The following is a 14,007-nucleotide window of genomic DNA, read 5'->3' on the forward strand; positions in this document are numbered from 1 at the left end:
CCGGCACATTTTACTGCATAGGTCTCCAGGTTTCATTGTGGCATACGCAGAAACCATAAGAGGGTCAAGGGCAGTCTGTGAACTCAGGGTGGGGAGAAGAGTGAAGATATAAGATATACTTTTATTGAACCCCGTGGGGTAATTTGTCCTCTGCATTTGACCCATCCTAGTTACTTAGGAGCAGTGGGCAGCCACAGTGCAGCGCCCGGGGACCAACTCCAGTTCTGAGGCCAGTGCCTTGGTCAAGGGCACCTGCAGGAGCGCACCTAACATGCATATCTGTGAGTCTTTAATGTCTTTGAGAGAGAAGGTATAGTACCATGGCAGAGATCAGAAGATACATCATTATTCACTGATAAATATATTAGAAGGGAAAACAATGCGTTTGAAATGAGAATGTATGTGAGAATGAGAGAGCATTGTAAGGATGTACCATGCCTTTACTCACAGGCAGGAGTTATCCACTGTTACCAGCCTGACAACAGCTGTTGGAGGGGCCACAGGGGAAACAGGAAATTGATTCATACGATTCTCTTTGAATGTGTCCCTTACCAATATGGCTGCTGATTAGCTTCCTTCAAGGTGTACTTCTGTGTATGGGTTTTCTTTTCTTTTTTTTTGTTGCCATTTTTCACCCATTTTCTCCCCAATTTAGTCGTTATAAGTATTCCCCGTGTGAATCACGGTCCTGGTCGATGCGCTATCCTCTGTTGGTCTGGGGAGGGTGTAGACTACCACATGCCCTACCACATGCCTCCTCCAATACATGTGGAGTCGCCAGCCGCTTCTTTTCACCTGACAGTGAGGAGTTTCACTGGGAGAGCGTAACACGTGCGGAGGTTCACGCTGTCTCCCCCAGACGCCTGGTTCACACCACTTACCTTGCCTGTGCGTGACGGCTACCTCGCCGAACTGCTGCGGCTCGCATGTGTGTGTCCACACCGCCAGGGCTGCTGCTGCGGCACTGCTACTGCCACGGAGTTTGCCTTTGATAATGGCCATCAATAATAGAATGTTTGATTTCATTTCATTATAAATTTAATTTATATTTAGTTTAGACAGAAAAAGGTTAAGAAGTGTGTGCTCAATTGTAAAAAATAATAATAATAATAAAAAAATAAAAAAAAATTGCTAAAATGGTTTAAAAAAAATAATATTTACATTTTTTCATTTCTGTGACATTCATATATAGCCTTGACATTGAAATATAGTGAAAGGTGTCAGTTATGTAATGTTGCTGGTATGACCTCAATATGACTATCAACAGCTCTTTTCACTGTCTATTTTTTCTGAGAACCGAGCGCCTCACGCGTGAAAAATAGGCTCCACGCCGAAACTCTAGATGACGCGCAGCACAAGCGCGTCTCACGCAGGCTGTGTGGCTGTTCTACCCTGTTAACGTGGGCGCCGAAATGAAAAGCAAGAGGTTCTGCAACCGTCACGCACACGCGAGGTAAGCGGTGTGGACCGGGCCAGATCCCCTCCCTGCTGAACAGGCGCCCCGACCAAACAGTAGGAGTCGCTAATGCAACGACCAGGACTCATACCCTCACCGGCTTCCCATCCGCGAACACTGCTGTGTTCGTGGGAACGTCTGACCAAGCCGGAAGTACCGCTGACTTCCGTGTTTGGGTAGGTTTACAGCCTGCCCGCTGATTACGTCATACACTGTTGACAACATGACAGAAGTTTTCCAGCGAACACAAGCGAACTCTGTAACGTGTCAAGCTGTAATTAAACATGGTTTAGTTTTTCTAATTTTACCCGTTACATAAATAACATCTCGTTTGGTGCAGGAACAGGTTTCGGTCGACAAGACACTTTGAGTGTACTAACATTTGCTAGCTAGCTACAGGTAAGGTTGAATTAGCTTTATGAATCTTGTAAATGACTTCAGCTAGGATGCGAGTTTGCTCAGGAAACACTGTCTGCTAGCTTGCTAGCAGTATGCCCTTGTCCCCTCGGCATAAACGATTAATTTGGTGTAGAGCAAGCAGTCACTGAATGTATGGTTGCTAGCTAGCTATATGGTAAGTTATATAGCCTGTTGTAAACTAACGTTGTCATGAAATTTTTCCCGACCGTGAGAACTGCCTGATTTGTTTACATTTTGGACAGATGCGACTACTGAGTAAATCTATCGCTGTTTCCGTCGCAGAACTTTCGACACAAGCAATGTCGGAAGCGCTATTCTGTAATGTCTTCATAGCGTGAAGAGTGCCTGACCCGCAACCGTAGAATGTGTTAATACGACGGCACAATTATATCGAGAAATACCACCTTTGGAAAAAGGCTATGCTACAACTGCATTTAGATCAAACCTACTATGCATCAGAAAAAAAATAACATTAGTCAGTCTCGCTCAATTTGTTTATAGTACCTTCATAACACGGAGTGTTTTAAACCATATTGCGCTGCACCCCCTTAGAAATAAAAGGGAAAAAAAGAAAAGCTGGCTACATGTGAATTTAAAATATAGACCCACTAGTCTGACTTTGACAACTTTGGGCATAAACTGGCTCATGTTTTAGTTAATAAAATTCAAAACTAACTTAATTAAACATCCAGTCAGAATTAGTGGCTTAATAGCCTACTAGTTCTGTAATTTAGTATCATTTTCTGGAGCCTACATGAGTAGCTATACTTGATGTACTACAATTTCAAGCATAATTCATCCGTAGTTAGTACATAAGAAAAGTTAAGTGAGCACCAGCCATGTTCTTGGGTTAATGAAACTGTCTGCACAGGCGAACATGTTATTATTGAGAAATCATTGAAAATGCATGGAAATAGGACAACCTTATTCCTGAACTCCCCTCAGTGCCAGAAGAACATCAGACAACCAAAAAATACATCCCAGTTTAAATAAGCTTCATGTATTCACACCTCTTTGTATATAAAGTTACCAATATGTCATTGTCCACTCCTAAATCTTTTTGGAACTGCCTAGGTGTCTGAACCATTTGTACTGGTCGGGATGGATCTTGCGGGGAAACTGACGGGAACTCCAAGAGGCAATATGTACATATGATTGACTGAAATACAAAGTGGGCCTAGGCATATCCACTAAAATCTAAGCAAGCGGAGGATATAGCATAATGCATTGTGGATTTTGTCTATAGGATTGGGGGTCTTAAAATTATTCTCAGTGTCTGAGGAGGGGAATTTGGGAATGAGGTGCTTTCCTATTATTCTGCTACCTTTATAGACAGTTTTAGACTGAAGGGAACTTTGACAAGATGAACCCAATAAATTTTTATAAGCACACTATTATAGCATACTTTCTTAAAATAAGAACTACTTGGTATACACATCAGGAAAACATACTTAAGCTTACACTTGAATTTATTTGCAACCTTTAGTAGCCTACACCAAGCATTCTCAAGTAGGCTGCAGAAAGAATACTAAAATACTTTACTAGTAGTAAGTCATTAGTGCTCAGTGGATGTTTAAGTTACTATTAGTATTATTAACTAAAACGAGTTGCAAAGTCAGACTAGTGGGTCCAAATTTAACGTTAACGTGTAGGTACAGTTTTAATTTAACTAAATTTTTTGGTAAGGGGTTATTTTATGGTTTTAAACACCCGCACTATGATGGCATTATAAATAGACAGAGTGGGTGACTGACGAGCGTTTTTATGTTTTTATGCATGGTAAATTTGATCTAAATTAATTTACAGAATATAGGCCTAGCTTTTTTTTCCACAAAGATGGTATTTCTCGATATAATTGTGCCGCTGTGATAACACATTTCTACGGTTGCGGGTTCAGGCACTCGTTACGATAAGAAGAAATTTTAGGATAGCGCTTCCGATATTGCTTTTGTCTAAAGTGCTGTGACGGAAACAGCGATAGATTTACTCACGCGCCATATCTGTTGTAAACAATGAAAACAAGTCATGCAGTTTTTACGGTAGGGAAAACTTTTATGACACTGTGCCCCATTTTCGGAATGCAGCAAGACTAGGGAGCTAACTGGTGTAGCTAACGGGTTTCCACCAAGTCCTCCGTCCTGTACTTCTTGGACGTTAAGCAACAGATTAAAAAAAAAAAAATTTTTATTTTTTATTTTTTACCCGCAGCTGTTTTTGCACATAAACCAGCTAAATTCTGTCGTATCACTGAAACTAAGTTAATGTTACATTGGTTGCAGGTCTTAATTCGTTGTGATATTTTGGCGTCATGTTTGATTAACTATTTAATATGCAATATGTGCAACAGTAGTGCAGTATATTATAAAATCCAATAAAATAACTAGCTATATTGACCCAAAACTAAAGCAGATACATAATACTAATATATGTACAAGGCTATTTTTAATGTGAACAATGTTGCTAGTAATACAAGTAAGTAACCATGACCTTTTTCAATAGATGTCAACATAACAACAGGCAGCACGTACAGTCCAGTATACACGATATGTATTACTATATTCAGCATAATCAACGAATACATGACATCTGTGACATGTATAAAAAGTCCTCTGCCACAAACATGTAAACAGACCTGCAGTACAGCCATAGAGCTCTAGATAAAAAATGTTTCACTTAAATTCTGAGATTAAACACAACTAATAAAATAAAATAAAAAACTTTCCTGTGTTCTGTTGGTATGCTCCTGTCAACTTCAGTGGTGGTTTCAGGCCCAGTCCCTTTCAGCGTGAAGCAGGCCTCGCGTGGCAATGATGCCCTCCCGGAGCAGTGCGGCCGCGGCGCCGCCGCTGGGCAAAGTTAAATATTCCAGGGTGGCGGATAACGAGGACGGTTACATCGATCTGCAGGTGAAGGAGACCCCTACATTCACACGACTGCATTTGCAGGAGACATCCAACAATGTGATCTAAATGAGTTTTATTTTGTACATTATATATGTATTGCCCTTGGTTGTCACATTACAAATTGGCATTCAGTCAGGGTGATCTATGGTCACAATATCATCTTGATTTCTGGCCACGACTCAGTAATCCTGCAATGCAAGAACACTTCTGACTGCAGTTGGTCAAGTGGACCATTTTACCTGAAGCTGGATTTTAAAAAACAACACTGCAGTTATTTTCCTTTGATTCTCTCTTTCCTTATGCAGTTGAATTATCTTATATCTAAAGTGATCAGAAATATCTCCTTTAGCCATTTTAGATGCACATGACAAAGAAATATGCAAGGCAGGTGAGGTGTGTTTTGGTGGTTGTATGTTTAAATGTTAGAGTCTGTCATTGGGTCTGTCATTGACAGTTTCGGTAACAAAATTTGTTGGGAGGACACAGCTGTAACATGTTAGTTGATTGGAAGGATGGAAGACTTAAGGTGCGAGTTGGGTGCTCAAAAGAAAGAGAGGGCAACTACTGATTTGATATTATATGTAGTGGTTGAGGCTTTTCTGTAAATTTCTGTAAAATATGTGTTCTCTGCATTATTGTATTACACAAAAAAATTGCACTCAATGGCGGATTTGACTGGAAATGGAATAAACGAAAGGGTGGTCTCTGAGTTTTGCACAGTACTGTAATTTGAAATTATTGTATTGAGTTTCACTGCTGTCCTGATGACGTGCAGCTCTGTGCCGCTTAAACCGCTCAGTTTCTCTCAATTTACAAATATATCTGAGATTAAGAAATGGATGTCTTTTTACTCCTACTCTTGAACGCAGAAAAAGCTGACATTTTAGTAGTTTGACTAGCTATTTCTGAATGCTGCCAGATTGTGGTTTTTTTGACCGGAATGTCCGGTGTTCAGATTATCTGTGCATGTCCAGTTCGTGGTCCCAACCATACAATGTAATGTCCAGTCCAAGTGATTGATGGGATAAATTTACCGGTAGTTTCTACTGAATTTGCGTGTATGTGACTTGGTCAGTAACTCGGGGGTGAATGGGTCAGTAACTCGGGGGTGAATGGGTCAGTAACTCGGAGGTGAATGGGTCAGTAACTCGGGGGTGACTTGGTCAGTAACTCGGGGGTGAATGGGTCAGTAACTCGGGGGTGAATGGGTCAGTAACTCGGGGGTGAATGGGTCAGTAACTTGGGGGTGAATGGGTCAGTAACTCGGGGGTGACTTGGTCAGTAACTCGGGGGTGAATGGGTGGGGTTGAAGACGGAGGAAGAGACTTCTTTGACTGTAAACTCCACAGCATTGATCAAAATAAGGCTAAAACAATCCTTCGTTGTATGCCTTTTTGTACATGCATTCGTAACTTCAAGGCTGGACTGTTGCAGCGTCCTCTTCTCTGGCCTTCCAAAATAAACCTCCAACTTGCCCAGAATACAGTGGCGAGAGTCCTGTCCAATGCTAGAGAATTTGATCATGTGACACCTATTCTGGCCTCTCTCCACTGGTTACCAGTCCAGGGCTCATTTCATCGTCCTCCTGCTCCTCACCTATAAAGCCTTAAATGGATTAGCATAGCACCGTCATATTTAGCCGACATTATCAGTCTGTATACACCCATGCAACCCTCTCCAATCTCTGGAGAAAGGCTGTTTGGTCACCTCATGGGTTAATAAGCAGTCGTTTGGAAACAGAGCATTGGTCCACTGTGCTCCTACCCCTGGCACCCCTGCATTGATTAGAGAAGCAGGCACAGTTTTAAAATCAGAACGAAAAACCCACCTTTGTTCATGCTGTTAGAGCCTGTCATAGTGTTGTATGGTTTTAATAACATTGATATGTCGTGCCTGAGCATGCTTGTCTGGCTCTTTTTGATTCATTAATTTGGTCATTCCAGGTTTATTCTTTTATTTTCTCTCTTTTACCCCTGCGTGAGTGTGTGCATATTTGTGTTTGCAATATGTGTGTATGTGTATGCATATCATTTTATGCTATTCGTTGTTTTATTGTAAAGTATTTTGAGACATATGATGGTGAAAAGGCACTTTAAATAAATTTGACTTTGACTCCTGTCTGCACTGGAGTATTGCTGGAGCTCTTAATAGAAGAGAAGTCTGACAGCTGCCTAGAGAAAATTCTGAAAACTATAACTGCACATCCAAATACCACTACACAGAGGTGCTTTATGAATGAATCTATTCAGTTGTGTTAATGCAAGCTGGAGCTTGCATTAACTGAGCTGAGCAAGTGTTTTTTTTAATTACTTAACTGCTTTTATCTTTTTACTTTCAAATAATTAATTAATTTACTTCCATCTTAAGCATATTTGTAGTCAGTTCATAATGTCTGTCTATCTATCTATCTATCTATCTATCTATCTATCTATCTATCTATCTATCTATCTATCTATCTATCTATCTATCTATCTGTCTATCTATCTATCGATCTATCTATCTCTCTGTCTATCTGTCTATCTATTTGTCCGTCCGTCCGTCCATCCATCCATCCATCTAGACCAAATGAGTTTCCCTCCATGGGACTAAATTGAGTTAACTTGAATGACAGATTTGATTTTTTTTGTGTATTTAAAAATACACAGGCTAGATTCCATAAAATAAATTTAAAAAACATAAATAACTGTATTTCACTGATCATGTATTGAATTATTTCAGATTCTAAACAGAACATTTGAAGGTGTATTACCATTCATAGCAGTTTTATGACATTTCAGTGAATGAGCTTTTCAAAGAGCATTGTATTGGAGCTGGGATTTGACCTTATCATATTGCTGGTGTTACGTTTTTTACACTTAAGTTCTTCGACTCCATCTGCTGTCTTACTATCACCAGTGTGTGAAATTGCAACGGACAGCCAGCCTTGATGATAAATGTTTATTATACGGGAGTATGTGCTGTCACCATATCTCATCTATAGCACCCTCACTTCAAAGTTCTCAGGATAGGACCCTATCTTACACTGGAGCAGTGCATACTGAAGCAAAGCTATTTGTCAGTGTAGTATAGCTGTTAGGTAACTGAACTTGTGAACATGACCTCAGTTTGCTGCACTGCCAGTCATAACCTTGGACAAGGTAGTTAACCTGAACAGCTTCAGGGAAATACCCATCTGTATAAATGGAGTGCATGTGAAATGTAAGCAGTGTGAGTCACTCCTGTGTCTGGATAAGACTCTGCTAAATGGCTCAAATGTAAAATGTCCCAGACTGATCCTCAGGCTGTCGACCCCCTGCCTTTAGTGTCTGATCCCACTCAGTCTAGTCTCAGCTCCTGAGCTGGGCCTGGTGTGGCGCAGTGCGTCTGGGTTAGTCTCAGCTCCTGAGCTGGGCCTGGTGTGGCGCAGTGCGTCTGGGTTAGTCTCAGCTCCTGAGCTGGGCCTGGTGTGGCGCAGTGCGTCTGGGTTAGTCTCAGCTCCTGAGCTGGGCCTGATGTGGCGCAGCACATCTGGGTTAGTCTCAGCTCCTGAGCTGGGCCTGGTGTGGCGCAGTGCGTCTGGGTTAGTCTCAGCTCCTGAGCTGGGCCTGGTGTGGCGCAGTGCGTCTGGGTTAGTCTCAGCTCCTGAGCTGGGCCTGGTGTGGCGCAGTGCGTCTGGGTTAGTCTCAGCTCCTGAGCTGGGCCTGGTGTGGCGCAGTGCGTCTGGGTTAGTCTCAGCTCCTGAGCTGGGCCTGGTGTAGCGCAGTGCGTCTGGGTTAGTCTCAGCTCCTGAGCTGGGCCTGGTGTGGCGCAGTGTGTCTGGGTTAGTCTCAGCTCCTGAGCTGGGCCTGGTGTGGCGCAGTGCGTCTGGGTTAGTCTCAGCTCCTGAGCTGGGCCTGGTGTGGCGCAGTGCGTCTGGGTTAGTCTCAGCTCCTGAGCTGGGCCTGGTGTGGCGCAGTGCGTCTGGGTTAGTCTCAGCTCCTGAGCTGGGCCTGGTGTGGCCCAGTGCGTCTGGGTTAGTCTCAGTTCCTGAGCTGGGCCTGGTGTGGCGCAGTGCGTCTGGGTTAGTCTCAGCTCCTGAGCTGGGCCTGGTGTAGCGCAGTGCTTCTGGGTTAGTCTCAGCTCCTGAGCTGGGCCTGGTGTAGCGCAGTGCGTCTGGGTTAGTCTCAGCTCCTGAGCTGGACTTGGTGTAGCGCAGTGCGTCTGGGTTAGTCTCAGCTCCTGAGCTGGGCCTGGTGTGGCGCTGTGCGTCTGGGTTAGTCTCAGCTCCTCCATGAATGATGGGGAACGTAGAAAAACAGGGTACTGCTTCAAAACACAGACTGCTGCTTCAAAACACAGGCTTCTGCTTCAGAACACAGGCCACTGCTTCAAAACACAGGCTTCTGCTTCAGAACACAGGCCACTGCTTCAGAACACAGGGCACTGCTTCAAAACACAGGCTTCTGCTTCAGAACACAGGCCACTGCTTCAGAACACAGGGTACTGCTTCAAAGCACAGACTGCTGCTCCAAAACACAGGCTTCTGATTCAGAACACAGGGTACTGATTCAAAACACAGGCTTCTGCTTCAGAACACAGGCCACTGCTTCACAACACAGACTACAGCTCCAAAACACAGGCTTCTGCTTCAGAACACAGACTTTTGCTTCAGAACACAGGCCACTGCTTCAAACACAGGCCACTGCTTCAGAACACAGGGTACTGCTTCAAAGCACAGACTGCTGCTCCAAAACACAGGCTTCTGATTCAGAACACAGGGTACTGATTCAAAACACAGGCTTCTGCTTCAGAACACAGGCCACTGCTTCACAACACAGACTACAGCTCCAAAACACAGGCTTCTGCTTCAAAACACAGACTTTTGCTTCAGAACAAAGGCCACTGCTTCAAACACAGGCTTCTGCTTCAGAACACAGGCCACTGCTTCACAACACAGACTGCCGCTTCAAAGCACGGACTGCTGCTCCAGAACACAGGGTTTGATAGCAGACCACGAGGCAACTGTATGTGTGGTTATCCAGTGCCTAATCAGCATGAGTGATCCAACAGTGCCAGGGTCCTTCAGCATTTCACATGGTCAGGCTGCAGTACACTCTCATTTTTTTTTTAAAGTTCCTGTACAATAGGATGTTGCGCAAAAGCCCTGGGCATTCAATTACTGTCTCTTGTTTCAGTTCAAGAGGAGCCCGCCCAAAGTTCCTTATAAGGCCATTGCCCTGGCTGCATTCCTCTTCCTGATTGGCTCTCTGCTGATTATTATCGGAGCCCTCCTCCTGGCAGGGTACATTCAAGTCTCGGTAAGTGGAAAGCCAAGAGCACCCCCTGGTGTCCTCCACCAATGCTACACTCAGTGATGCAAAGAGTAAATACTGTACAAAACTTGGGGTGCTGGCCTCAAATCAAATAATCTTTTCTCGTAGATCTTGAAAATTGGAGTTTGTTTTACATCCCACATCGGCCTTTGCTATTTTATTATTCGTTTTTTGTACATCACTTTTTTTTCACTGTCCGGTAATGGCCATTGGTTGTCTGATGTCGTCTGGGACAGCCAAATCATGTTTTAATAATAATAAAAAAACATTTTCTACAGCTGAGTGTTGTAGTCTACGTGCAGTATTTTTTTAAAGATAACTCCTGGTTTTTTTTGCGTGAGCAGAATTCACGCACATGACATCACCATCAGTACACCGCGCGCACACAACCGTACAGCTGATTGCTTATTCCCCGTCCGTTTGTTCTGAGCATCACCTGCATATTCTATGTTGTGCTTTGTTGACACATCACAATAAAATTAGCTATTGTTCTTTCACCCCATGCAGGCCACCTGTCTGTATATTTGTTCCTTTTATCTGGCAACCAACCCCCCTCTGGTCAAATAATTATTATTTTATGAATATTCCAAAATTAATTCTTATTTAGCATGATTGGTCTTCTTTTTGGTAACGTGTTTTAGTGAAATTTCTAAAGGTGCTGCAGGAGTGTTTTCAAATTTTCCCCGTAGCTAAAGAGTTACAGTATTTTTAACATGTATCTGAGCCTGGTCTGCAAGCAGGGTCTCGCCATTTTGAATGTAGTTATCTCTGCCAGTATCCCCACACGTGGAGTCTGAATATGACCGTGAGTGAAATTCCATATCCTCACTTCTCTCAGTCTCGCTGAGCATGCTGTATGCCCAATTGAGCTTTATTTATTTATTTATTTATTTACTGATTGACTGATTGATTGATGCTTCTCCCCCTTTCTTCTCCCAGTGTAGAATGCCCAATCGTATGCTTTCATCCAGTACATGTGATATCGGGTGCTGCTGCTTGTCATACCTATCCTCCCCTACTGTAGCAGGCCAGCCGCGCCTGAGCAGACAGGTGTCAGAGGAAGACACATCAGGTGTAGCTCCTCTGGTGAACCTGCGGGTGCCTGATGGAGCAGTAAGGGTCTGGCCTAACCCTCCCATCCTGGGGCGATGTTAGGGCCGGCTGTGCCTCACCATGTGGGTCTGTCGGCTGGGCCGACCTGTCGACCCTGTACCAAACAATGCTCCCCCCCCCCCCCCCCCCCCCCCCCAATGAGCTCCGGAGACTGAGGTCATCATGCAGGTGTATTCCACACAGGTGTGTCCTCAGTGTCCAGGAGCACCTACCATTAATGACTTACCCTCCATTTTAGCTTCATATCCAGCTGTCCAGTGTACACAACCTGTAATGCCAGCAGCAGGTGCTCCGCTTATCTCTGTGCCAAACACTGTGATTAATTCAGCTCCCTGAGTCACTGACTCCACTCATCTCTGTGACAAACACTGTGATTGGTTCAGCTCCCTGAGTCACTGACTCCACTCATCTCTGTGCCAAACACTGTGATTGGTTCAGCTCCCTGAGTTACTGACTCCACTCATCTCTGTGCCAAACACTGTGATTGGTTCAGCTCCCTGAGTCACTGACTCCACTCATCTCTGTGCCAAACACTGTGATTGGTTCAGCTCCCTGAGTTACTGACTCCACTCATCTCTGTGCCAAACACTGTGATTGGTTCAGCTCCCTGAGTCACTGATGGTGTGTCATTTTTCCAGCATATTTTGGGGGTTCTAGAAGCATCTCCCTCCCCTCACTGGTGACCACTGAGTAGTAACACAGGCGTGTGCTTGTCCCCCACAGCACCCTGACCGCACCGTACCTGTCCTCATCATCGGAATCCTCGTCTTCCTTCCTGGTTTCTACCACCTCCGGATCGCCTACTATGCCTCCAAGGGTTACCGTGGTTACTCCTATGAGGACATCCCGGATTTTGACGATTGAACCAACCGCAGACGAGTGTCTTTATGCTCTTAGCCTATCACAGAGGGAGGTCTTTGATTGTTCCTCATGTTATGCTGCCAGTTGTACAAAAAGAAAAGAAATTGCCCCGTACTCACAATGCACCAAGTTAAACAACAGTCATGCATTTTTTTCTGCCACAGTATTTCTACAACAGCATTTTGAACCTGAGATAATTAGGACTTGTATTTCACTCACCGGTGTGAAGTGTTTCATCCAAAGTGAAATAGGCTTTTCCTTTCAGTGAAAACTGCTATATCTATTTTTTCCACATGGTTTACAAGTGTATAGTTTTCAGCATGTTTTGCTTATTTATTTTATTATATTATTCATTTTTATTCCGTATTGAATTAGTAACTTCATATTTTTCATGGTTTTTTTTGTTAATAGCTTTAACAAGACAATTGTTTATCTTAATGGAAAAATGTCTGGCTTTCAGATTTTGATTACTTTTGATCGATTGAATACAACGTGTCTGGATTTTGTTATACATTTATGTATTGTAAAAGAATCTAGTCTGAGCAACCAAAACCAAAAAAGAAACCTGAGTATTGTATTGTTGATGGCGGGTCTTTTGACTGGAATGGTGCATGTTGATTTGATTGGTTCGGTGATCGCTTTTCACACATTCACACCATGGATATTTATACAGAAATTCTTGATCAGTCAATCATACTATTGTTGCTTTGTATTTGAGCATCAGCAGCTGTAGCCTATCAAGCTTGCTGAAAAAACTGCATGGGGGTTGAAAAAAATCTGGATATGTTAGGCCTGGTACACCAAAAAAAAAAAAAAAAGGCACCAAATAAAGGTCCTTCGCATGGCCCATTCATGAGTGAAAGAGACAGGCAGCCTGTCGCGATTTGGGTTTATTTCTGCAGAGTAATGCAGTGAGTAGACAGGCTGCATTAATCTTCACCTGGTCAGGGGCTCATATATAAATCAATACGCAACATTTGGTGTTGTAGTGAATGATTGCAATTTTTGTTTATTAAAAAGTATTCATAAAAACACTGATGCACGTCATGGTGACTTTTAAGTTGAAGCAAAAAAGAATAAAAGACATTCTGGCCAAGACAGGTGTGTTTACCGCTGACTAATGTAATGTATGGAACCTTCCTGTGCTGTAAGATTTATAAGATGTGACATTTATAGAACGGAACCAAAATTCAGACAGCTTTTTTGAGGTTATGTGTGAAAATTAGGCGGGTGTGTTTCTGAAACGGCAGTGGTATCTCTTTTTGGGCAGGTGTTTGCAGGCACTCCCTGCATAAAGACTGTTTTATCGCATGGGTTCAGTACCTAGTCCTAGGGAACCTACTGCGCATGCTGGAACAGAGTTAAGGATGTGGAATTGGATTAGTAGCCTGCTTCATATGCTGATATGCAAATAAAATGCAAAAGCGTCAATGGCAACCAGAAGACCAAATTATTCAGCAGGCCTATATATGCTATGAGATTAAACAGGCCAGCTGAATATTTACTTTAAAAAGGACATCCGATGCGATGAAGTACAGATTCAGCTGGAGGCATTCTCTGTGTATTAGCGTTGTTTTAAAATGGAGCACTTTGCAGTTTACACTGGTCTGTTGGGAGTGTTTAAGTGTGGGGCAAAGAGTGGAAGTAAATAAAAATTGATTTACTGAAGTCTTCTCTGTTTCTGTCTGTTTCATTGACAAAATAGCACTTTCTAGAACATGCCTCTTTGGACACATCCAAAGCCTCTTTTGCTAGTAGGTGGATGAGGTTTGATGTCAGCGAACTAGAATGGTGTTACATTTTTAAAAATTTTAATCACCTTAGATCATGTGGGTTCAAATGGGCAGTCTTTATAACTGCCTGACTTCGTACCAATGATGCATAGAGCTTCCACTGTACCCGAACACTCACCCTTTTCAGGCAGGTGAGCCTAAGTGGCCTCATCATCTGGTGCAAAGGGTAG

General features: G+C 43.2%; 1 protein-coding gene across 3 annotated transcripts; it reads left to right on the plus strand.

Moving 5' to 3' along the window:
* The first annotated feature begins 1,410 nt into the window (after nt 1-1,410).
* LOC118213159 (transmembrane protein 230-like) lies at nt 1,411-13,712 on the plus strand. Of its 3 annotated transcripts, none has more exons than XM_035391897.1 (4): nt 1,411-1,632; nt 4,633-4,782; nt 9,933-10,055; nt 11,907-13,712. In XM_035391897.1, the coding sequence occupies exons 2-4, from the start codon at nt 4,684-4,686 to the stop codon at nt 12,045-12,047; spliced, it is 363 nt and encodes a 120-aa protein (XP_035247788.1). In that variant the 5' UTR covers nt 1,411-1,632; nt 4,633-4,683; the 3' UTR covers nt 12,048-13,712. The 3 variants fall into 3 exon arrangements, with proteins under 3 accessions (XP_035247788.1, XP_035247787.1, XP_035247786.1); XM_035391896.1 differs by lacking the exon at nt 1,411-1,632 and adding an exon at nt 1,655-1,855 and having other exon boundaries at nt 4,645-4,782; XM_035391895.1 differs by lacking the exon at nt 1,411-1,632 and adding an exon at nt 1,656-1,855.
* The last annotated feature ends 295 nt before the right edge of the window (nt 13,713-14,007 follow it).

Source organism: Anguilla anguilla, chromosome 14, assembly GCF_013347855.1.
Source record: "Anguilla anguilla isolate fAngAng1 chromosome 14, fAngAng1.pri, whole genome shotgun sequence".
NCBI classification, from domain to species: Eukaryota; Metazoa; Chordata; class Actinopteri; order Anguilliformes; family Anguillidae; genus Anguilla; species Anguilla anguilla.

Excerpts from the sequence above, each read along its gene's own strand:
- LOC118213159 (XM_035391897.1), top strand. The coding sequence starts at position 4,684 with ATGATGCCCTCCCGGAGCAGTGCGGCCGCGGCGCCGCCGCTGGGCAAA. Across the intron at positions 4,783-9,932 it reads ACGGTTACATCGATCTGCAG|TTCAAGAGGAGCCCGCCCAA; the intron begins GTGAAGGAGACC and ends CTCTTGTTTCAG. Across the intron at positions 10,056-11,906 it reads CAGGGTACATTCAAGTCTCG|CACCCTGACCGCACCGTACC; the intron begins GTAAGTGGAAAG and ends TGTCCCCCACAG.